The sequence below is a fragment of the Myripristis murdjan genome, chromosome 5 (assembly GCF_902150065.1).
Source record: "Myripristis murdjan chromosome 5, fMyrMur1.1, whole genome shotgun sequence".
Taxonomy (NCBI): Eukaryota; Metazoa; Chordata; class Actinopteri; order Holocentriformes; family Holocentridae; genus Myripristis; species Myripristis murdjan.
The window spans coordinates 3,029,598-3,053,320 of NC_043984.1; the positions used below are offsets into that span (position 1 = coordinate 3,029,598).

The following is a 23,723-nucleotide window of genomic DNA, read 5'->3' on the forward strand; positions in this document are numbered from 1 at the left end:
TTATGTATCTTATTCTTGGTTGACAGTATGAAGCACTGCACCCATGAGGGCTCAGACTAATTAAACTGCAGAACCACTAATAAATTACAGTAATTCCACTCCACAGAAAGGATAGCAATACTACTGGTTTTAACAAAGTTATACAAGGTTATAGATCAATTGTGTCAGTTGTTCATGAGATTATTCATTTGTTTTTTAACCCTTCCGAAATGAGAGGTGAAGATTTGCCCGTGTGGGATGATCATTTCAGTTCTCGACTCATTAACAGAATAACTCTGCACGCCAGCGTCTGTGAGCCTGTGACACTGATGTGAGAGTTGCAAACAAGAGCATGAACTAAAGGGAAAAGAAAAATGTCAAAATGAGTGGGATGCTAAAGGCCTGTGCACTCTTGCGTGAAAAAATCATTTTCTTCAGCATTTCTTCCCCTAAATGGATCATTTTTGACTCCTCCGTGGTCCCCTTCCCGCTACTTCCTCAATTCAGTGAATGTGAGATACTTTTGTCCATCCAGCAGTAAATTGTAATGTCAGGACAAGGAGCCGCCAAAATGCTTTCCGGCGAGCATGAAGAGGGTAGAACACTCTGAGCTTCTTATTCCTGGGTCACTGGAAGTCTGCCGTGCTACTCGCGTGCATCGTGAAATCAAAATAAATGAAATTTACTGAAATGTTCGCCTTCGTCCCTGAACAAACTAAAAAAAAAAAAAAAGTGCACTCGCCAAACCTTACATCCACCACAGAATGTTACGGATGTGTTGGATGGGAAACTCCGCTCAGGACCATCCCCCTTCACACTGAGACAAACATCTAATCAACGGGGACAGACCTGGCAGTAGAATCTGTGTAGTGGGTAATGTGCGTCGTCATTACGAAGGCATCTGCTCTGCAAATGAATAATGAAATCATCTGACATGGCTTGTCTCTCAACATGAATTACCTTTTCCCCAAACGCCTGTCACAGCGGCTCCCACTTCTCGTTGAACTACACTAAAATGTTCTTGAGCTGCAGCTCCCGGCCCTCGTGTTGCCGTTACATAAGGCCGGACTAAAATATTCATCAGGCTGCTCCGGTCCACATCTGTATGCAGCTGAGTGCTGAGAAAACACTTTTCTATAAACCTGCTAACTACGCAAGGGGTGGCTGCTGTTGCTGTGTTTGGAGTGTTTGCGTGCAAAATGCTTGATTGCTTTTGGGTTATTGTTGTGTGCAGCGTTTTTGTGTGTGTACACATACCTGCATATATGCACGTACATGTCTACAAACCAGTGTGCACGTGTTTCCGTCGGTGTGCCGTGTTTGGACTGGCATGCATGTATCACCTCCGTTTAAAGCAAACATTTACGTCTAGCTGTTAGCCACAGTGTTAGCAGCTGTCCCTTTTGTTTTTGCATAGTAGATCATGTGGCAAATGAGGCCTCGCTGGCGCGGAGCCCGTGATGAGACGGCAGTAAAGGCTAAAACCCTCCCGAGCTATCAGCAGGCCCATCAGGGCCAGGAGCCCATCCGGCATCAAGCTGACCTGAGGATGCTTGAGACACACACACACATGCACACACACATGCACACACACCACTCTCCATTAAGTGTTTACTGTTTAATCTATATAACCGACCGGGTCTGTTTTACATCATGTCAGGAGGTTACCATCTTTTTTAATTGTTGTAGAGGCCATTCATCAATTAGAGTGGAAGCTGATTGATTGGCTTTGGATTCTCAATAATGCGACTCCGAAGTGTAAGTGATCCTTGTGGATGATGAACTGGCAGACCGGCCGTGTTGATCCACTCAGCCCACAGTTTGACTGAAGCTGCTGTGTTAACCTCCAGCTGGCTGAACGCAAGAGGGGAAAAGGGGGGGGAATGCTAATATATATGTCGAAGATAAAGCGAGCAGAGATCAGAGAAGTCCAAATCAAATATGCAAGGACACCTCTTATGTGCATTAATGAAGAGGAAGCCAGCGCCGCGCTAATGACGGAGGATTTGCGACTTCCATGTGAGAGCGGGATCAAGAACGCGCCGCTGGAGACGCTCATTACCGTGGCCCACATCTACTGTATCTGCGTGAGCACGCGTGGACGCTTTGAGGGGCGTAAGAGGAGTTCATGCACAGGAGTGTGTGTGCTCGAGTGCGAGTATGTGCTCAAGTGTGTGCGTTTGCACGCGCTCTGTCTCATACTGGGTTCACTCGGCTTAACACTGGAGGGGGCCCCCGACAAGCAGGATACACCCCACTCGGTTTGCATCACTCTGATGTGAGCATCAGAGCAAATTTTCAAGTGTTAATAAGCATTGTGAGGACATAGACACACTGACAGCACTCATTTGAACACTTACAAGCTCACAGATCATTTTAGTATGTATCCATCGGGATCTGTAGGAGGAGCTTATCAAATAATACATGTGGGCTGCCGCTATGCACCACTATACCAGAAAATATGACGGAAAACAAAAAAAAAAAGGCAATAAAACAAGCCCTGGGTGTTGCTGTAAGCCACCTCACCCAAATCTAAAGCAGCTCGAGGTGATGCAGTGAAGAGAGACAGTCCTTCAGCTGGAGGGCCCCGATTCAATCCCCTGTGACAGTAAGCATCTGGCCCGCCGAGGTGACCTTAAGCAAGACAGTGAAGTTCTGTTCTGTAGCCGACCCTGCTCTCTGATCTCCCTGTGGATGGGGGGGGAGGGGGCAAGGCAAAAGAGATTTTGTTTGACCCGAGCTCCTGCAGGTAGCAGCATGTTCTTGTACAGTAAGTGAATCTCTTTGACCGTAACGCTGCCTGGTGGAGCCAGAATAAAAGAAATCTGTGATTCAATGGAGAACCGGACATGAATTCCAGTGGGACATTAAGGTCAAGGTCAAAGCCAAGGTCGGGATTCTAATCAGTTTTTCAGGGGGAAAACTGCACCTGCGCCTTTTACAGGTCAAGCAGGCAGTAACATCACCGCACCACAACAACAGGTGAGGGGCATTATACATTCTCTGCTTTTTTCGGGTAAATATTCATCCAAAAGTGATTTGCAGCCGTGTAGCAGTGAAATAAACTAAATTTGACACAGACTGGAAAAGCACAGAGGATTTGAGCAGTGTTATCTCGGTCCACTACATCTCCTAAAGTGAACAAAATGTTGCCCGTAAGTGAATACGCCAAACAAACCCAGGCCACCCCAAAAAGCAGTTTGGTTTGCTCGCGGTTCGCTTTGTGGTTCGCTCGATTTGCGGACCCCAGCCTGCCTCGTGTTTAGCTTTACCCCCGGGGCGCACATATGCAGCACGTACAGTAACCATGGCAACTGGTAACCGCGCGCAGGAAAACAAAAAGAAAAAAAATGTGTGTGGAGACCCTTCAGCTCTTTCACATGCTTCTGTAATTCATTACTATTTTGTTTTCCCTCCCTTTTTCTCTCATTAGCTTCATAACCACAACTACAACAAAATACCGAAAAAAAATGACCAAGTTGAAGAAAACTACCTGCTAATGCAATGTTAGGCTGGTGGAGCCTGCAAGTGCACTTAAAAAAAAAGAACATAAAGGGCGGCTGAGTGCATTTGTAGCCGGTTCATATAAAAGGTTTGGTTCATTTAATCATTTAAAAAAACAACCATAACACTAAATTCGGTGTCGTCTGACTTAACAGTGCCCCGGTTTAATTGCTGCAGAAATATGCAACCAATAACTGTAGCCGCTACAAGTAATTTGAAAATCTGTGAAAATGTTCAAAAGTTCAAACACATGAAACAGAAGAGTGTTGCTTCATTAGAGTCAAAGAAAGTTGTCTTTTTTTTGCAGTGAGCCAACAATAAATAGCAATCAAACTTTCACTAAGTACAAAGGGCTATTATGTTTACCAAGGCTGGGCGGTAAGAATACGGCACACATTTAATAATGAATCAAATGTCCAAATGTCCGCAAACAGAGCAGATTTTTCCATGGCGGAAGCATATGTAAACACTGCAGCCACCAAACTGACTGGAAGAAAGGCCAGAGGGGTAAAAATGAAATCAACTAGTATCCTATTAATCATTATTGTGAGAGGCACTCGTGCTCACTGCTTAGCAACCGCCTCCTCAAGGGCAATAGTCAGAGTGATGAGATTCACCATGGGATCACTTCTCAAAAGTTATGAAAATGCCCATGGAGTAGCAGCAGATATGTAACACGTATTATTCTCTCATGCCTTTTAATAGCTCGTGTTGTTTGTTCTTCTGCGATTGTCATGAATTATTCAGACTGATGTATGGGGAAATCAATGGAGTAGAAAACAAAAACAAAATCGCACATCACAGTGCTCTGCATACAAGAATGAGGATAGTCATGTCTAAGAAGAAGACGCTCTTTGGACTGCACAATATGGACATACTAAGAGTTGTGGTCCAACGCTCACACTGCAAAAACCATTTTAACAAGTCATTTAGTCTCAGATAAGGTGTTAAAATCTTTCTTTTTCTTAAAACAAGTGGAAGAAATCTGCTAGTGGCGTGAGATAATGACACTTGTTTCCAACTCCAAGCAACTTGTTTCCAGAATTATTATTATCTTTCATTTTCTTGATCCCAGTGGGCTGATCTGCCTTATTCTGCCTTGTTTCAACATATTTATTCTTGTTCCCAGAATGATTCTGGAAACGAGAGAAACTGCATTGGAAACAAGTGGGATTCTCTCACTCCACTGGCAGATTTGTTATTTTGTTGTTGTTGTATTGCTTGTTTGGTGAAAAATAAGATTTCATCACTGATTTGGCAGCCACTCTCCCCCATCGAACAATCAGGCTGATCTTACCTTAAACAGGCGCAGTATGTTGGCCACCATGATGGACACAGAGCTGGAGGAGGCTCCGATGACGCCCACCACCCTCTCTGGCTTGGTGATGATGGGCGCCCCGCCGCCCAGACATTTGACATCCGTCCCGTCCTTCTCGATCAGGGCCTGCACGAAGGTGAGGGACTGCTCCAAGGCGTGAGTGTCCCTGGAACAGGTGTCCAAGATCCGCGCCCCCAGCGTGATGTTAGGCAGCAGATTATTGTCATTATTGATTCGGTCAAGGGCGAAGAGCATGGCCTCCAGTCTGTGTATGCCCTTCTCCTTCTTCAGCTCCCCACATGGCTTGCCATCGTGGCCCCTGGCATGTACCGGGAACAGCCCGCCCAGCGAGATATCCCCGTCGATGCGGATGGAGTTCAAATGCGTGTGTCCCGGTCCTTTGGGTTTGGCAGCCTCCGAGGCCTTGAGGGAGCCGTAGAGGAGAAGCAGCAGCAGCAGGATGAGGCTGCTTCGCTGACAGCCAGTCCGATCCAGTCTGCACATGACCACAACCCCAGCACACATCCACACTGCACAGCCCACCCAAGGAATCAGAAAACCAGAGGAAGCAGGTATTGTTTTATGATGGCCGGAGGGTTAATTGTAATACCTCTTGAAACAGTTGGCACAGAGAAGCCGTCTACTCATGTCCCCTCGCTCTTCCAGGCATTCAATTAAAGCAGAATATGAGGCTGGCTCTTTTAGCAAGCTGTAATCCCGCTCTCCTTTCCTTCCCTCTCTCTCACTCCATCATCTGACCACGGCGGTGGGCAGCTGCTCCTTGTGTCTGCTGTTATTCACAGGCTGGCCTATGGAGATCCTTCACTTGGGGCATTAGGAAGAACAAAGGTGAATGATAAGCTCTTTTTCCCCCCCTCTCCCTCTCTCCTCTCCTCTCCACCTCAATCAGAAGTTTTTAATCTCCCCTGCTCCCCTGGGCAAGGATTTGGTATATGTCAGAGCCCTCAGGCCCGCTCAGGTCCGCAGGCTTCAGAGTGAATTCCTGAAAGATGAAAAAGAGAAGAGGAGTGAGACACCGTGCACAGAGAGAACGGAAAGCTGGGAAAGGGATTTGTATTGGTGTGAGCTTTTCTATACTTTATTTTTTCTTTTCTCTCTTTTTTTTTTTTACCCTTAACCTATTTTGCTGCAGTATTGTGTGGAATGAAGAGACAGTTCTGCTCCCACACTCATCTCTCTTATACACTCCTCCTCTTCCTACGTCTACCATCTTGAATTCAAAAGGTTGCCATGGACTCCCAAGGTTGACAGGCTTGAAAGTCAGATCCCACATGCTTCTTTTTCACATATTGAATGAGCAATCTTGTCAGCAGACACATTCAGCCCACGGCACTGCAATATTGTGCCGCTGCTGGAGTATGGTGCGTCTTTCACTGCTAATTTTACATCAAATTGATGCAATCAAAAAGCACTGTTGGTTTCGAGCCGAGGTGAACTGACACTATATACTGCGTTCAAGATGTTTGTGGATTTGGCAGTGGAGGCTGCGTGTTGGTACTGCGCTTTGCTTTAAAATAAAGATGTACCTGAAAACATCAGAGCTGCTGCCAGATTACATACTCGTTCAATGTCAAACATCTACTAAGTTATTAGAAACATTAAAGTTTCACAGTCGAGTTCAAAAGAACTGGAAAAGCTTTTGATATAGCCAGTACATTTTAATGCCAAATTTATTATTTCAACATTGCCTAGGTAATTCTGCTTACTACAGGCAAAATTCATTAGATATATCTTAATGGAATTCTTATGTGGGTCTCAGAGTCTACCAAGCATGTCTACGTCTGTGCCTTCGGGGGTGAGAAAGTACAACAAACTACGGGGTAGGGTCTAAGAAATGACTATGAAGCGATTATTATGCTTTTACTACAGATGGAGAATTACTTTGATAAGCAGAGTTGGTTAGAAAGGAGAAACCGCAGTGACTTTATTCCTCCTTCTAAGGCCCCGTCAACACAACAGAAGACAGTGTTGCATGTAGAAATGATTGAAAGATGAACATGGACTTGAACTTGCCCTACTAGCCAATCCAGACCAAAGGGGTCCCAGGAAATTTGAGGTACAAAGCCCGATCAGAGCCTGAATTACATTTTTCATGTGTGTAACTGTAAGCATAAGCACTAGCAGGACCCTGTCATGTGCAGATTACGGAGACACACACAGATAGAAACACACAAAGAGACAGATTAGCCCAGGGGGGGTTTATGTATGAAGCCTCAATATTTTAGTGTATGGGGGAATTAATATGACATAAATAAATAAGGCTCTACCCGACCAGAGCCCGGCATTCTTCCTCAGGGCCCATCGAGCCTGGGTCGGATTGCAGACGTCTACCCTGGTGCTTATCATTTTACCCGGAAAGAGGATGTCACTATTTTGATCAAATTGATCACATCTAGAAATATACTGTAAATCCAATTCTTTGAAGACTCTGATCTTATAATCCCCCTTTTCAGGCGTGTGATGGCAAAAAAACAGCTCATGAAAGAAGCACACTGAGGTAAAGATGTACCTAATTTAATCAATTGTGATTTGATTTCGTCGTCAGCCTGTTTCACCGCTGCGAGAGGAATTAGACGCAGATTCTATACATATTCTTGTATTGTGAAAGAGATTATGTCATACATAAGACTGGATTTTAAGTTGCTAAGCTCCATTATCATAGCTTGGATCGATGGTCTCTGCCTCTATCATTCTCTGCCTTCTCTCTCTCTCTTGAGCACTCACACCCACAACACGCCCCCACGTTCCCACACATAATACATACGTGCCAGACAGACACACAAATATACCGCACGTTCCCCATCTTGTATGTATCTAAAACCTTTTCATTCCTGAAGCAGTAATAGACTCTGAAGGAACAATCTCCCTGCACACAGGCACAGAGCAGGGCTGGAGGCATTGGTTTTCCAAGGGAGTGGGTTGAAGCCTTGGATCAGCAAGGGCTGAGATTCATTGAGAGCATATTGGAAGTGACAAGGTCCTTTGAATACACCCAACTATCTCCTAGTGAGTGAGAAGTAATTTTTCAGGGTTGATTCACTGCAGGTCCCCTTTAACTGCCGCAGAGCAAATGACAAGTGGAAAGCTAGCTCACTCACCAGAGTCCCATAACCAAATGCCACCATACAATAGCATATCTAACCAAAGAGCAAACACTGAGGCAAATGCATTAAAAACGTAGCTGCAAAAAAATCTGTTGGAATACATAGGCAAAAAAACAACAACAACAAAAAAACAGCTGTAATCATGAAGGATTTAAAGGTAGGGGCATTTTTGCAAGACTGCAGATTTCCAGGCAGATGTCATCAAATTTCATGTTTGTACAAAAGAAGATTGGACGGGCTCGAGCAACGTCTTCAGACTGAAAAACTGCGCGCCAATCTGAGGGAATGGGGATTGCATGCAATTCAGAGGAAATATCCTATCCTGTGGTTGAGGAGATTGCATCAACCATTATCATGTTAATCAGCGTGTTTTGTCTTGTTTCAGATGAGTATCACACAGTCTCCCCTCTTTGACCAGGATGTGGGTAATTTATTCTGTAATCTAAAAGATCTGAAGTTCAGTGCATTTTAGGTGGCCTGGCCACATCCACTGAATAAATCACTTCACAGCCCACCATCACTCCATGGAAACCTAAATGAGTCCCATTTTAATCAAGCACAAAGGGTTACCGCAGACCGCATTTCAAAGCTCCATTCAAAATGACATGTAGTGATATAGTAACCAAATCACAAGCACACATTACCATATAGGGTGAAATGGGGTTAAACACATTAAATGTTTAGACTGCATCTCTCATTTCCATAATTCATCTCTCGTATACTGTATATAGCAGAGATCAATGCTTTGGCTCTCGTTAGAATTCTACGCTCTGATATGCAGTGTGATTTTTTGGTTAATAATGAGCATTGGCTAGCTTTGGAACAATGTATTCTGCGCACAAAAGGAAACAAGAGACAAGGGCATTGTGTGAGATAAACAAAGATGTGTATATTTACAGATCAAAACTATAATGGCACAGCTCAATAAACATGCACAGCGGAGCTTTGAGGAAAAACAACCAAAATGCATACCAGCAAATTAAATGTCACAGCTGCAGCTGCAGGAATTATTGGAGATTCCTATCATGAGAACAACCTTTTCTCAGGTGAAGAAACAGATTTTGTAATAGTTTATCCATTCATTTCAAAAGGCCATACAATAACCCTCAGGCAAGATGTGTGTATGTGTTGTTACATGGCCTCTAATCTAACACCTTGATTCTGATAAAACATGAGACTGGCCTGTTTTCAATAATGCATTGCAGAAACTGTAAAGACACACATAAAGTGCCGCCCACATGTTAATAATTTAAGTTTGTTTTGACAACTTTCTTCTCTGGGAGATTAACCCTCATGAAGGTGCCTGACTGAAATATAATCTAATAAAAGTGTAATTTTTAATGTGTGAAAAAAACTGCATGTGGATGTTTTTTCTGTTTTTTTTTTTTTTTCATTGTGCCGTCTTGCTTCTCCCACACAGCTGTCACCAAGACTCCTTTTCAAGTGGTCAACTTTGATATTTAGAAATATCAACAATCTGTTGATATTTTAGTGCAGGTCAAGGGATATGCATTTTATGAAAGAACATAAAAAGCTAATTTAGTAGGGGAAAATGTGATCCAGTAAGATCTGCAAACACAAACTCACTCTCAGGTTGTGTAACAGTAATGATCGTGCGAGCAGAAGCCCTTTTCACTGAATATTTTTATCCGTACTGCTTCTCAACCTGCCTGCCCTTACAAATGCACTTCACCTCAAAAACATCTTAGATGTGTCTTCTGTGAAGATGCAGAGTGTGTTCTGCAGGCCAAGCCTTTCACCATGAAAGTCCCTTGTATTTATTACCACTTCACATGGGAGACTGTACACCGCTGCAGCCCAAACACTTTGCCGCACAGTAAGAACCGCAAAGGAATGAAAACAAGGAAATATATGAAACAAATGTATATTATTCCTTTCTTGGTTTTCTCAAAGCTGTTCAGCTGCTGGGCGGGGAGGCCATTCACAGAGGCTTCTAGAGATGTGCTGTAGCTCGCCTCTCACAGATGGGCAGGAGGGGCTCTCTAATTGACACTCCAGCATGTTGATGCTGCACAGCAGATCAATAGGGAGGTAGAGGGAGGCTGCCCTGAGGAAAATGAATGGAGAGAGGAGGACTAGGATGCACACAAGGGCTGGAGAGCTTAGAAGAGGTTGCCACTACATCTATGTTTGTAGTCAAAGAAAAAAAAAATTATCAGCAGCCTTGGAAGGCTAGATCAACAAGAGTGGATCAAGCTGTAAGTTGCTGGTTGTTAATGATGGTGAGTGCTCCTTAAAGCAGGCAAATGGACTGCATTTCTATAGCACTTTTCTAAGCTACTGACCACTCAAAGTGCTGCAAAATGTATGCCTCACATTCTCCAATTCACTCACTGATGCCTGGGGCTGCCATGGAATGTGCCAGGCTGTTAGGGCTTCAGTGTCTTGCTCAAGGGTACTTGGGCACACTCTTGTCACTGTCACTGCCCTGCACATTCTGTGAGGTTTCCATTTTCTTCCTTTTTCTTTTTGTCTTGTGAAGTTTTTTGCTTTGTTTTTCCTCCTCAGTCTGTATACTCCAACTATTTTCGAATACATTTATTGAAATGTAGCAGTGGACTGCTTTTCATTTTTTAAATATGAGATTGTACCACAGTATTATGCACCCGTACCTACACATTATCTGTGCTAAGCATATAAAACAAGAAGAAATATTTCATGTGTGTTGCTCTATCATGTACATAATATACACTCAGCATTTGACTGATTGAAATTACAGTTCAGTTCAGTTCAGTTCAAAATACTTTATTAGTCCCAAATGGCAATTCATTTCCACAGCCTATCCCATTCATGTATTTTTACATAAAAAATTAGAAAGTTAAAGAGTCAGAGCCATAGAAGATAACAAGAGCTGACTGAGGGTAATGCAAAAGTGCAAGTTGTCACTGAGGTTAATGCAAACTATGAAAAGTTGGCTGGGTGCCTTCGATCTAGCCAGCGGACAGAGCGTGTGTGGGCTGGTGATGAATCCAACCCGCCCACTGGTCCATCAAAGTAAATGTTTCAAGTGCACCTACATGGAGTGGCACTGTAGGAAAATTCCAAGATCTCCAGGGTAGACAGGCGCCACTGAAATATGCTTTAAGTAATAAAATTGTTGTTTGATATATATTCACAAAAAAAAATGATGTATCCAAGTGTTAATATCACTTATGACAGTAAAAATAGCTATTTAAACAACTTATAGTGGAATCCTACAATGAGAGTCAAACATAATGTAATACCTAGTAACCCACACACACAAAATGGTTTGGTCCAGGTGCATAAATGATGGTGCTCTTTTCTATACAGAAATGTACACACACACACACACACACACACACACACACACACACACACACACACACACACACACACACATATATATATATATATATATGTGTGTGTGTGTGTGCAGACTCCACACCATGTGTACACAGAGTTGTTGGCTGCAGGCTGATGGAAAAGTGGTAGAGAATAACATGAATGACATTATTATTATCAAGTTATGTGACATTATTATTGTAACTTTTTTATCTCAATATACAATAACTAGATATTAAGTGTCCTTAATATCTAATTTCATTGTACATGTATAATTTTGTGCAAGCCCATTAATCTATTTTATAGTATGAGTCAAAATATTTCTGTTACACTGTATCCCTCACAATGCAAATTGTGTATTGTTATTGTGGACTGGTTTATAGGCACATGTGATCAATTACTAGTCATTATGAGTGGAGCTGTGCCTAATGACGCAATAGTGCTGTTAGACGACCTTGCCGCTGCAAGAGCAATGCTGCATTCCAAACACCTGGACGAGGAGATTTTCTGACCTCCTACTAGAACAAGTACAAAGGAACACTACTGAAGGTCAGAGTTAGCCCTTACTACTGCAGAACTCCTGAATGAGGTGAGCTGAATCCATCTACTGACTTCACAACAAGTCTGATTATCTTTTCACACAACAAGGGCACAACCTGGTCTCACAGAAACACATGAAAAGACCATGACTTTCTTAACAACACGTTACGTGGCGGCTCCATGGGATGGATTCAAATCACATGCCAGCAGCACAGAATCAATGTTAATGCAACGTCATGATGTGCCACCACCACAGGTTTGATGTGCCACCACCATGCCAAAGCATGCGTACAACCGTCAGTCTAACGTTAGCTGTACATGGGAGTTGGTCAGGTTTAGGCACCAATACCACATGGTTAAGGGTAGGGAAAGCTCATAGTTGATGTTAGAAAGCTATCGTAAACATGAAACAAATGGGTTTCAACTCAAAGTACATTCAACCTTGGGTCAACTGAGTGAAACTTGCTTAGATTGACACATCTAGCACCCCAACCTCCCTCCTCACAGACTTTTTTGGTCATTATACTGCCTCTAATTCACATGTCCCACATGACTAAGGATCCCATTTGATTTTGCATTGGTGACAAGCGTGGTGCACATTGTAAAAGGCTGTGTTAAACACATAATATCATAGTGTAAAACTTGTTTCTACGTGTTAATTATTGGCAAAATATGTTACCTCTGTTACCGAGTTAATGCACAAGTGTTATGGACCGATCAAGACCTCTGGGATCACAAGTTTTTCCTGGTCAGCCATGTTTGTTTGCATTTGGCGTGGTGCATCTGGAATAAGGTTGGAAGTTGGAAATTTCGACTGGGAGATTCCGACTTCCAACTTTGAATGGAACACAGTATAAGAAGAGAACAGGTGTTTAGAAACTGTAGAGAAGTGGGACTCCCTCTCCTCTCCTCCACCCTTAACTTCTTCCAGGGCCCGGAGCTCAGAATTAACTAAATTCATGGCTTCAGTCACTCTTTGCCAGTCTACATATTTTATTTTGTTGGTGACACCAGTGTAAAGACCTCCAGACAAAATTGTCCTCCTCTCCCCGACATCTCCAGCCACTGTTTCAATTTCACATTCAGTGAAATTGCTTTTTTTCTTTGGTGTCCTTTTCCTTCCTTTCCTTTCCTTGGGTTTTTTAAAGGATAGGTTTGGTATTTGTCAACCCAGGCCACATTAAAATGTTGATACCATCATTTATATGTTTGTTTGTTTGCTGGAAACAAGTGCTGTTGGAATGTGTTGAAGGTTCGCATCAAGGTGCAGCAGGGTGGTACGTTTTTTTCCAGCCCCGAAACTAGCAGTAAGGTCATGCTGCGGTGTGTAGTTATGAATGACGTGTGACCAATTCAAAATCATCAAGCCAACCACTTTTAACATTTGAAACATATTTTATGCAGTCACTAAGGCCAACTAATGACTTATTTTAAAATATGATTAAGTTTAAGGTAAAACATGCAAACATGAAATGCCTGGTGTTAGCCTTATATATTAGCTGGTATTCAGTCTGCTGAGAATGAATATCAAGTATTAGGCTATATATAGCTGGAATTGGGAGAGCTCAAGATTTTGAACTGCAACAGTCAGCAGTCTCTGTTAAATATTTTAAGGGATTAATAATGCTAGATGCATAAGGCAACAAAAACTCCTGAAAATGTCAATTTTACATTACTTTCAATATTCTAAGAACATAATGTGAAATAATGTCAACATTACTATGTAAACAAAAAATCAGAGAAAATGACAGTGTTTAAAAAAAAAAAAAAAAAGTTCAGAAATCTAAGCGTGATTATGAATGAGAACCACAGACATGAGCAAACTTCCAGTCAAGGAGCACATAAGCCACATTTGAATGTAATTAGGTTGTCCCAGCTAACTGTCAGTGATAAAGGTCCACTCCATGTCTTTCTGTGCTCCTATATAATGGGCTGCATAAAATTCAGTATTATGAGTATAGATCAAGATATGCAGAGACTTTAAACCGACTGGACTTGCTTGCTTGTTTATCAGCTGACTGGCAGTTTTAAAGTGGCAAGCTGCATTGCACTGGTGAGGCATCCTCGAGCCGAGATCATGCATCTGCCTTGCCGTGCATTTACTATCAAGCTTGAGACTCTCGGTAGTTGTCTCTCCACAAAAGCTGCTGCACCTGGATCTGCATTTACACCTTGGCACAGATGCACACAGTGGGTTCTGTCATCTCTATCGTTGCAAATCACTGTCGGATTTGTTTACATCCTCTGCAAATGCTAAAGCACCCAATGAAACGGCTGATTGGTTGCTTATATTTTCACTGAGGCAAGGAAATAGTGAGAATTGATGTCTTAGCAATGAATTATCTAATGTGACAGTCCTCTGGGATGATCCTTTAAGATCCAAATTACACACCTATCAGCTGAAATTCCATTTAGCTAGATAAAGTTGTTGCATTGGGCAAATACACCTGAAAGAAGGTGCATTGCTGCATTGGATACTTCCCCTTCCTTTCTCAAACCTCTCCCCCTCACTGATGCCTCCAGTGACAATTAAACATTGACTCCTGGAGTGGAAACATTTGCACAGCATCAACCCTTAGCCCTTAGCTACACTCTTCTTTACATTCCCTTAAATATAAGGATTTTGGCAACAAGTATCCAAACTCTAACCCCTGCACACTCACTGGTGTTCATTGTTTGCAAGATGGCATGGATGGAGTAAATCCTCACTCAGAAAAGTTCTGAGTGGCTATGAAACGCCACAACAGACACAGTCGTGCGTGCTTGCCAGCTGTCACAAACTACACGGTTGAGACAAAAAGCAACCTTGATACCGTCTTGTGTCGCTCTTCACCATAATAACAGTTCAGCTGTCACAGCAAACAACTGCCAGAGAGGAGTCTATTTCTCCGAGCCGAGCAGGCCGAAGTACAGACTCAATCACGTTTGTCGAAAATGGCAGCAAAGGCTCGCAGTGCAACTGGCATTTGAGCTAACCACATACTGCAGATCGTTCTAATTGCGCCACTTGTTTGGCCAAGCTCCTCCACCTGCCAGTGTGCCCCCATGTTTGCTCCCAACTGCATAAGTCCTCTGCACACAGGTGATCCAGGTTACAAGGACATTGCAGAGCCAGGATGGAATTAATTAGGACCAGATTCCACAGGTGGTCTTTATCCAGCCTTTGCCCTGGGTGGTCATCTTTGCATTGCTGAGGGAATGCAGAAATCAATGTATTTTGTGTGTCAACAAAGATTGCTCTGATATCAGCAGTTCTCCCTCGCTTGTAGAGGAGACGGCAAATGGCTGTTTGCCATTACGTTCAGCTGATTTTACTTCAGCAAGCTCCTACATGGAACTAATTCTCTTCCATGTAGTTTTCCTCTGGATTGTGAAGCGGGTCTGACGCAGATTCAGATTTTTTCTGGCTTGACATCTTTGCACAAAAAATAAAGCCACAACGCTGACCTTGAACTGGAGCTTGAACCTGGTATAAATGCTCTCTGTAAAGGTGCACTGCAAAAACTCAAAATCTTACCAAGATTATTTGTCTTATTTCAAGTCAAAAATGTCTTATTTCTAGTCAAAATATCTCATTAAGACATGATCACCTCAGAAGTAACTTGTCTCTTGTTTCAAGTGAAAATTTGCTTGAAACAAGTGAAAATTTGCTTGTTTCATTGGCAAAATTTGTTTCTTGTTTCTAGCTAATTTCTAAAAACAATTTACTTCTGAGGTGATCATGTCTTATTTTAAGTGTAATGAGATATTTTGACTAGAAATATGACATTTGTGACTTGAAATAAGACAAGTGTGGATATTATAGATTCAGGCCTGTGCTGCTGAAACAAACTGACATGCCAAGATACATTTTAGCAAAATTTCTACAGCACAGAATTATTTTCTGATGTTGCATACTATTCACAGATTATATGAGCACCAAGATGCAGAACAGAGCAGCTAATTAGTCTCTGCTGTAAATGTGCAGCTCAAGGTATAAACTAAGGTCACATTTCAGGGTATTTTCAACTGTTAATTAATTCATGGGTCAGAAATTCATGTACACCAAATTGTATGCTAAAAAAAAAGAAAAGAACAACTTAGTCCTCTCAAAGTAGCTACATTTGAATGCACAAACAAACAGGTAAATAACCATGTTCATTCAGCTGTAAGTCAAATCACGATGGGATCATCTAACATCATGTATGTGTTGGGCAAATCACTGCTAAAAGAGTCCACTGGGGAAAATATTGTCACAGAAAAGGAAATGATTGAAATGAGCTCAATCCCTTTCCCTTGACATTTGATGTGTTTTGACATGCCTGCTATTAAATGAGATGGGAGCAGGGCTCGAATATTTTGACTTTGGGGTACATTTATTACAGAAATAGCGCGATGCAGTTGACAGCTGTGATTTATTTAGACCCTGAGAAATGTGTTAAATCTCACTAAGACATGATATTATGCAATAGCTGACTCTCTATGGCCGTTTGATTTCCCTTTGCTAAGAACCCTGAGGAAACATGAGCGCAATTTATCTCTTGAAATATCAACTTTATGACAGCCACACCAGAGAGCCGCTCCAGTTCTATGTTGGGCGCAGAAATGTTACATGCAAACAAGGCTTATTAAAACAGGACCAAGAGTTCTGCTTTTCACGGGGCATAGTAATAGGTTGTTTTGAAGAGAAGTCCTTTGGAGGATGAGGTTGAGAACAAGGGGAGAAGAAATGGGTCATCCCTAAATTTTTTTGTTTACTTGCACTAGATGCTTTTCTGTGCAGGCTAATGGAGGGCTAGGATCACTGAGCTGCATCTAGCAGAAGATAAATGGACTGAAATGTGAGAACAAGCCCAGATACTCCTGCCCCCTGTAAGAGCTGAGGGAGAAAACTCACGCTGCTTAAAAGGGATGAAGATGCTCGGAGGGGAAACCATTGGGGAGTCAGGAGAGCGTATTAAAAATTGTTGCCTTCCCGTTCACTGACTGGCTGATTCGATGACTAACACATTTTGATGATGATGGAGTAGTCACCCCCCGCGTCCTTCCACCCCCCACCACCTTATTTCCAGTCATACCCTTTATTCAGTGGTTCTCCTTTACTCCTGTGCAGTCTGCCCTTTTGGGAAACAACACAACACTACTTGGTATTCATCTCTGTTCCCAGGTTTCCTCCCTCTAACCCTTTCGATTCCTCCCCATCATCGCATGCATACCTTGGGGCTTGGATTGAATATGATTAAGAGGGTAGCCTTGAACGTTGAATCTACAGGTTTCATAAAGCATATGCAAACTTCCTGGTCTCCCACAGCCTCTGGCCATTAAGGCTGCTCTGTCACTCGCTCACCCTCTGTGGGCTTGGTTAATGGTCCGGTGAAAAGATGGCGTGAGGTGAACCATCTCCAAGCTGCTGTTGACTCTAAGCGGTGCCTGGTAATGATCCCTGGCATACTTCATGCAGGTCAAACAAGCTTTCTTTTTTTAGCGGCAACTTTGTCTTTTAGAATGCAAAATATTAGTTCCTGTATTGGTGGGTCTTTATGGAGGTGGTGTGCCAAGATGGGCTGTATGGCAGGCCGTCACTGTGCAGCTTGCACTGCAGTTGCTCCCCTTTCTGCTGAACTTGAACAATTTTTACAACTTCCACAACCACTGCCACTGCTAGTAAGTTCCATTTAAATGACTTTAAAACACTTGCATCTGCACAACTCTGTCACAAACCTGCTGTTAAACTGCTGTTAATTTACTGTTGACCCACATTACAGTTTTTGATTCAGCTACCTTTGCACGTTATGGTTAATTTACTGTTAACCCCTGCTGATCCAATTTGCACATTTCATGTTTTTGCACCATATAGCATTTGCACACTTTTCTATTTAAGTGCTGAGTATTGTTTTTATACTTTTATTACTTAACTTGCTTCATCCTAAGTTAATTCCTGTTGGCCCATATTACACTGCTTCATTCTTGCATATTACAGTGAATTTTTTCTTTTTTTTTCTTTTTTTTTTTTTTTTGCACATTTGCACATTATGGTTAATCGTATTGTTAATGTACAGTAAATCTACCTAGCATTTTTTTACACTATCATACAGACTTGATTTGCACAGTTTTTCATTAACTACTGAATAGTATTTGTTATTAATATTTCAGATGTTACTAGTTTCTACCTTATTTATTCCTCTTTCCTAACTGTGTGTTGAGTAATTGAGCAACTGTGTCAAAGCAATTTATCCATGGGGATCAATAAAGTTTTTCTGAATCTGAATCTGAAAAAAGTCTCCATTTCAACAAGTCATTCAGTCTCATATTCTTGATTTTTTTTTTTTTTTTTTCCCTAAAAACAAGTGAAGTTTCTCATGTTTCAGGATTTTTTCTGGGAACAGGTGTATGTTGAAACCAGGCAGAATAAAGCAGATAGTATCAAGCAAATGACACTTGATTCAAGAAAATTCTAGAAACAAGCTGATCACTGTTGCAAACAAATGGGATTATCTCACCCCACTGGCAGATTTCTCCCTCGGCTGCAGCATTCAGCACTGGATGTGAGACTAAATAAGTTGTTAAGATGGAGATTTTTTTTCCAGCATGCTGTGGAAGGGTGATGAGGGCGGGTTTAGGGTTAGAAGCCTGCAACTTCCCTGAGACATTGATTGATTTCCTGTTGAACTGGACCCGCCTGCCTGTCAGGATTAAGGATTTTATGGCTTATCAAACTTGTGCCCCAGAGAGAGCCTCCTCCAACAAATTCAGTTCAAGCTGCAACACATGAAGAACGAGGTTGTATCAGCAAGAATGCATAGTCTGGGAGGAAATAACCCTGCCTCTCTGCCTGCACTCTTGTCACAGTTAAAACACCAGTTTACACGGCCTTGCCTCCACAAGTTGCCCCCGAAATCTGTAACGCGTCTTCGGGGCCATGAGACAAAGACGACATTGACAATTTCGTGGAGAAGTAAGCTCAAGTGCTAATGAGACCTTCAGTTTCCAGCGGTGGCAAATATAACTATTGACTGATTGACTGATTGGGTTAAATCCTCAGAAAACACATTAGGGGAGAGCACTCATTAACAATGGTGCCGAGTTGCACACATGCAATTATAGCAGACACCAAATAAAGCTTGGAGGCAATTAAATCAATCAATTAAATAAAACATCAATTAAATAAAACAATGTAAAATTAACATTGTTAAAAGCTAAAGGTGCAGCAACTGACAGTGAGACAAATAAATAAATGAAAGCAATAAAGATTACACTACACCTCAGATATGAAAAATGACATGACAAGGAGTCTTATTAAGACATAATGTTCTCTTTCGCAAATTAACAAAACATGTATTGCATGGAATAGAAATACTTCAACAGTGATAAACTTCAATAAACCAATAACTGAACAATTTAACAGAGAAATCAGGAAATAAATGACTCTAATTTAATTTAACAGATAAATGCACATAGAAATCCTGGAATTAAGTGAAATAATGAATAAACCAGCAGAAAAAATACAATTACCTGCAGAAATGTGTCAGACATTTATTTTTCATCCGTGATTCCATTTTGTTATATATTGCCACACATGGATTCATTTTTCCCTCAGCATCAGGATGTGATTTCTCTTCAGCATATTCTAATGAGCACGACTCCACCAAATTGACTTTGATTAGTTGGCCAAAGTCACACAGCCCCATCAGTCAAACTCTGAGTATGTGATATTACAGTAAAATTGTGTTTTGCATTGTATTTATAAGGAGACATGATTTGCTACATGGAAAAGACCCTCCTGTTAGTGGGCATCTTTCCTGTGGTGCTCCTCGCTAAGCGCTACTTCATTTCAACTCCTTTCCGACAGCTCCACTGACCACTTAATCAAGTGCTAATTAATTGACAACCATAGAAACGAATTTATGGTTACTTTTCCTTTCCCATTCAGATCTCATTATGTCTAACAAATACATAGCGAGGAAATCCAATTGGAAGATGGCAACATTTTGCCAGTATCTAAGGTCATAACTAACCTAGGAGAGGGCTGCGTCTTGGAATCAAATTAATTCTAAGAAGCTAACTCTCCTTGTTATACGACCGTGCAATTTCCTGTGATGGGTGTGAGCTTTTGACTATACAAGCACATTAGCTCAAGCCCCCTGCATTGTTTTGCATTCAGATGCAAAACAATGTGATTCTCATGAATATGAAATCCGCTTCTTATACAAAGGCTAAACTGTGCCTGATGAGATATGCATGAACTCACCAACAGGTGTAATGTGCTCTGTAAACACTTGGATCGGCCATTCAGCACAAAGTGAGACTGATGGCATATTAATGATGTTAATTTTTTTTAATATATGCTAACACAGTCAGGCAAACTACTCAGCAATGCAAAAGCATGGAGCCAGAAAAACAACTGTAATGATGAAGTGCTGAAAAAACTGTGCAGTGTCTGTGATAAACATGAACCGGTTGAATAATTTGATTTCTGCTATTTTCACTCTGTGTGCCTGCCCTTTACTTCATAGAGCCGCATCAACTTTGAATGAATCTGTGAGCAACTTTTAGAAATATACATACATACATGCTACAAACACATCCATACCATTTGCCACATTAGGACAGCAAACCACAAACTTTATTTTAACTATGAATCAGTTTTCATGGTATTCTTGTCACAACACACACACAAGCACATCCTGGCCTCTTTGTATAGGTTGTTTTCTTGAGTTTGTGTGAAAATCATGGCTTTCAGCTAATGGTTGAAATGACATCATCTGAATCGTGTCATTTGGGTGAACTCCGGAAAAATGTTGGCTCTACTTATTTGATCCTCTAACTATTTTTCTGTTTTAAAATGGAAGATAAAAGTCTTCCACAATGCAGTAGTAGCCAGCAGGGTAACACAGAAATTTGAAGAAAAAAAAAATAAAAAATCGATGTAAGTGAACGCTGTGTAGTGGAGACAGAATTGTGTAATGTCAAGAGGAAGCGGGAGCAGCATTATCCTGCACATGTAGATGCCAGTGGCGGCACAACAGCAGTTGCTACTTGCACAAGTTCCAAGCTTGAAGTGCCAAAATTTGATGATGCAAAGTTAACTCAAGTCTACAGCGACCAAAGGGGAAAATAAGTGCAAGTGACAGACATTTCACCCTCTGAGATCCTGGTTGTCATGGAAATGGTGGTAACTTGTCGTAATGTCAAGATTTGATGGCGGCCATTAGGCCAGTAATGATTTGTGGATGGATTGGAGGTGTGGGAGCTGTGTCTCATTTGAAGCTAGGGTACTTCAGACACTGGTGTTTACTGAGAGATCCCGCCATTTTATTGCTCCTAATGTCATAATTTATTTTCTGCTGAGTGGGCCCTAATGGACCTGGCCATGCGCAACTTTCCTTTCTGTCAGCTGAACTTTGCTTTTTTTTAAATTTATTTCTTTTTTTAGCACTTTCAAACTTCATTGTTTCTTCTCCTTCCTCCTTCCTTTTTCTTCTTCCACCTGTATTATCATTATTATTATTATTATTATTAATATTATTATTATTATTGGTGGTGGTGATGTTGCTGCTGTTAGCATTATTACTAGTAGGGGTATTTCACGCACAGACATATATACACATGTATATACATGTATATAGACGTGTGTGTGTGTGTGTGTATAGATAGATAGATAGATAGATAGATAGATAGATAGACAGAGAAGAATAGAGAGATAGACAGGCAGATAGAGAAGGATAGATAGATAGACAGATAGAGAAGGATAGATGACAGACAGATAGAGAAGGATAGATAGACAGATAGAGAAGGATAGATAGATAGACAGATAGAGAAGGATAGATAGACAGACAGATAGAGTAGGATAGATAGATAGACAGACAGATAGAGAAGGATAGATAGACAGACAGATAGAGAAGGATAGATAGATAGACAGATAGAGAAGGATAGATAGACAGACAGAGTAGGATAGATAGATAGACAGACAGATAGAGAAGGATAGATAGATAGATAGACAGATAGAGAAGGATAGATAGATAGACAGATAGAGAAGGATAGATAGACAGACAGATAGAGTAGGATAGATAGATAGACAGACAGATAGAGAAGGATAGATAGACAGACAGAGAGAAGGATAGATAGATAGACAGATAGATAGATAGATAGATAGATAGATAGAGAAGGATAGATAGATAGACAGATAGAGAAGGATAGATAGATAGACAGATAGAGAAGGATAGATAGATAGACAGATAGAGAAGGATAGATAGACAGACAGATAGAGAAGGATAGATAGATAGATAGATAGACAGACAGATAGAGAAGGATAGATAGATAGATAGACAGATAGAGAAGGATAGATAAATATATCTTGCAAGTAGCGTGTCACTGTTCCAGTTCTTATGGGGGTTTCGTTTTAAACCACAAAATATGTCTGCTCCCACACAGATATTGAAAACCTGTCAGAAAATTCTCAGCACAGGGAACACAGTCAATATTTCATCAAGAATGTGCAGTATTTGTGCATACATTTCTGTCAGAAGGAGACGCCATTACACTTTAAAGCTACACTAGGCATGTTTTTATGTAAAAGCACACTTGTTCTTGTAAGCGTAAATCACAACGTGGGGCTGCAAACACAGAAGAGTGCCCCTTCACCTCCAGCTGAGATGCTACAGATCCACCCTGTTTGCCCACATGGTTTCATGCTGCTGGGTATCTACACAGGAAGTGGCAGCTGGAAACGTAAGAGTGAAACACAAGCCGTCCTCTAAACGACTGCAAGCAAGCACGCCGTCCAATCAGCGCTCGACTCACCAACCTTAGATTTTTACCTCCTGCTGTTATTTGGAGTTGCCAAGGTGCCAAGTGTAGCTTTGAGTCACATGTATCCACATATTACGCAATAGGTGTTTATAGTACTAGCATCTCTGTTGCTAGAATGCATTTTTTTTAGGGGAGCGCTCCAGGCCAAACTCAGGCCCATCTCCTCCAGATCCTCTTATCTTAAGTCCAGAGCTTATTTGGATATGTATCATGGTGACATACAGGAGTCTCTGGCATATAACCATATAGAGTTTAGGCCCCTAGGCTCTGTCATCCAGTCCCAGTCCTGTGCCTTTGACATTAAGACCAGAGCATTTTCTCTCAAAGGAAAAGCCCAGTTTGTGCCTTTTAATGAAAGGTGTTCATCATCACCTTGTCAGCAACAGTGTGTGACTACGACAGGTCGAGGCCACTTAGTTCCCTTCGGGGGAGCTTCTGCTGTCAGGCAGAATTGGCCGCAGTGCCATTTCACCTTGACAGACCAACCTGGGCAGGACAGGAGTGTGGGGCCACATAACGGCCCCTCCAGTTGTGTTTCCCTTAAAAAAAAAAAAAAAAAAAAAAAAAAAAAAAAGGAAATTGGATGACATTTGTGTCTTACTTGAGCCCAGTTGCATCCCGTTCTGCTGCGCTAGTCATTCTATGTTTACACCGAAAGATGAATCAGAGCATTACTTTCACCATCATTCACCGCCCACACCATCACATGCATGTTCCTCCGATCCTCGAAAGGCCCTGAAAGGTCAGTGTGGCGGAGATGACTGGCCTCTCTCTTTGGCTGCTACGAGTGAGTGCCTCCACTCTGCCCCAGTTCCCCTGCCTGGCTGAGCCCTGATCGCAGGCGTAAGGGGGTTACGGTAATGCTAGCTGACATCCTGAGAAGCTGTGATTGCTTAGAGGGCTTTGTGGGCGGGCAGGGTGGAGGGTGTGGGTGGCGGCGGAGGAATAGGGGCAGTGTCTCACAGGGACCTTTAACAGCCTTTTAAAAGCTCTGAGAGGGCCAGCCTGACGCCAGCCACTCACAGCAGAGAAATCGCTGACAGGGCGCGGGGGGTGTGGGGGTTGGCAGAGAAGGAGCAGAAGCACACACCAATTCCTGGAATGCCTTCGAGTTTATCATGTAGACAAGAGTCCTGTGATCCCTG

At 42.0% G+C, this 23,723-nt stretch overlaps 1 protein-coding gene across 1 annotated transcript in view; it reads right to left on the bottom strand.

Annotated features, from left to right (window-relative positions):
- The window catches only part of LOC115359353 (metabotropic glutamate receptor 4-like), a 138,089-nt gene extending 132,763 nt beyond the window's left edge, over window positions 1-5,326 (bottom strand). Inside the window, exon 1 of the mRNA XM_030051772.1 lies at window positions 4,781-5,326. Coding sequence (XP_029907632.1) covers window positions 4,781-5,326 — 546 coding nt within the window. The remainder of the gene's footprint in view (window positions 1-4,780) is intronic.
- Between the last annotated feature and the right edge of the window lie 18,397 nt (window positions 5,327-23,723).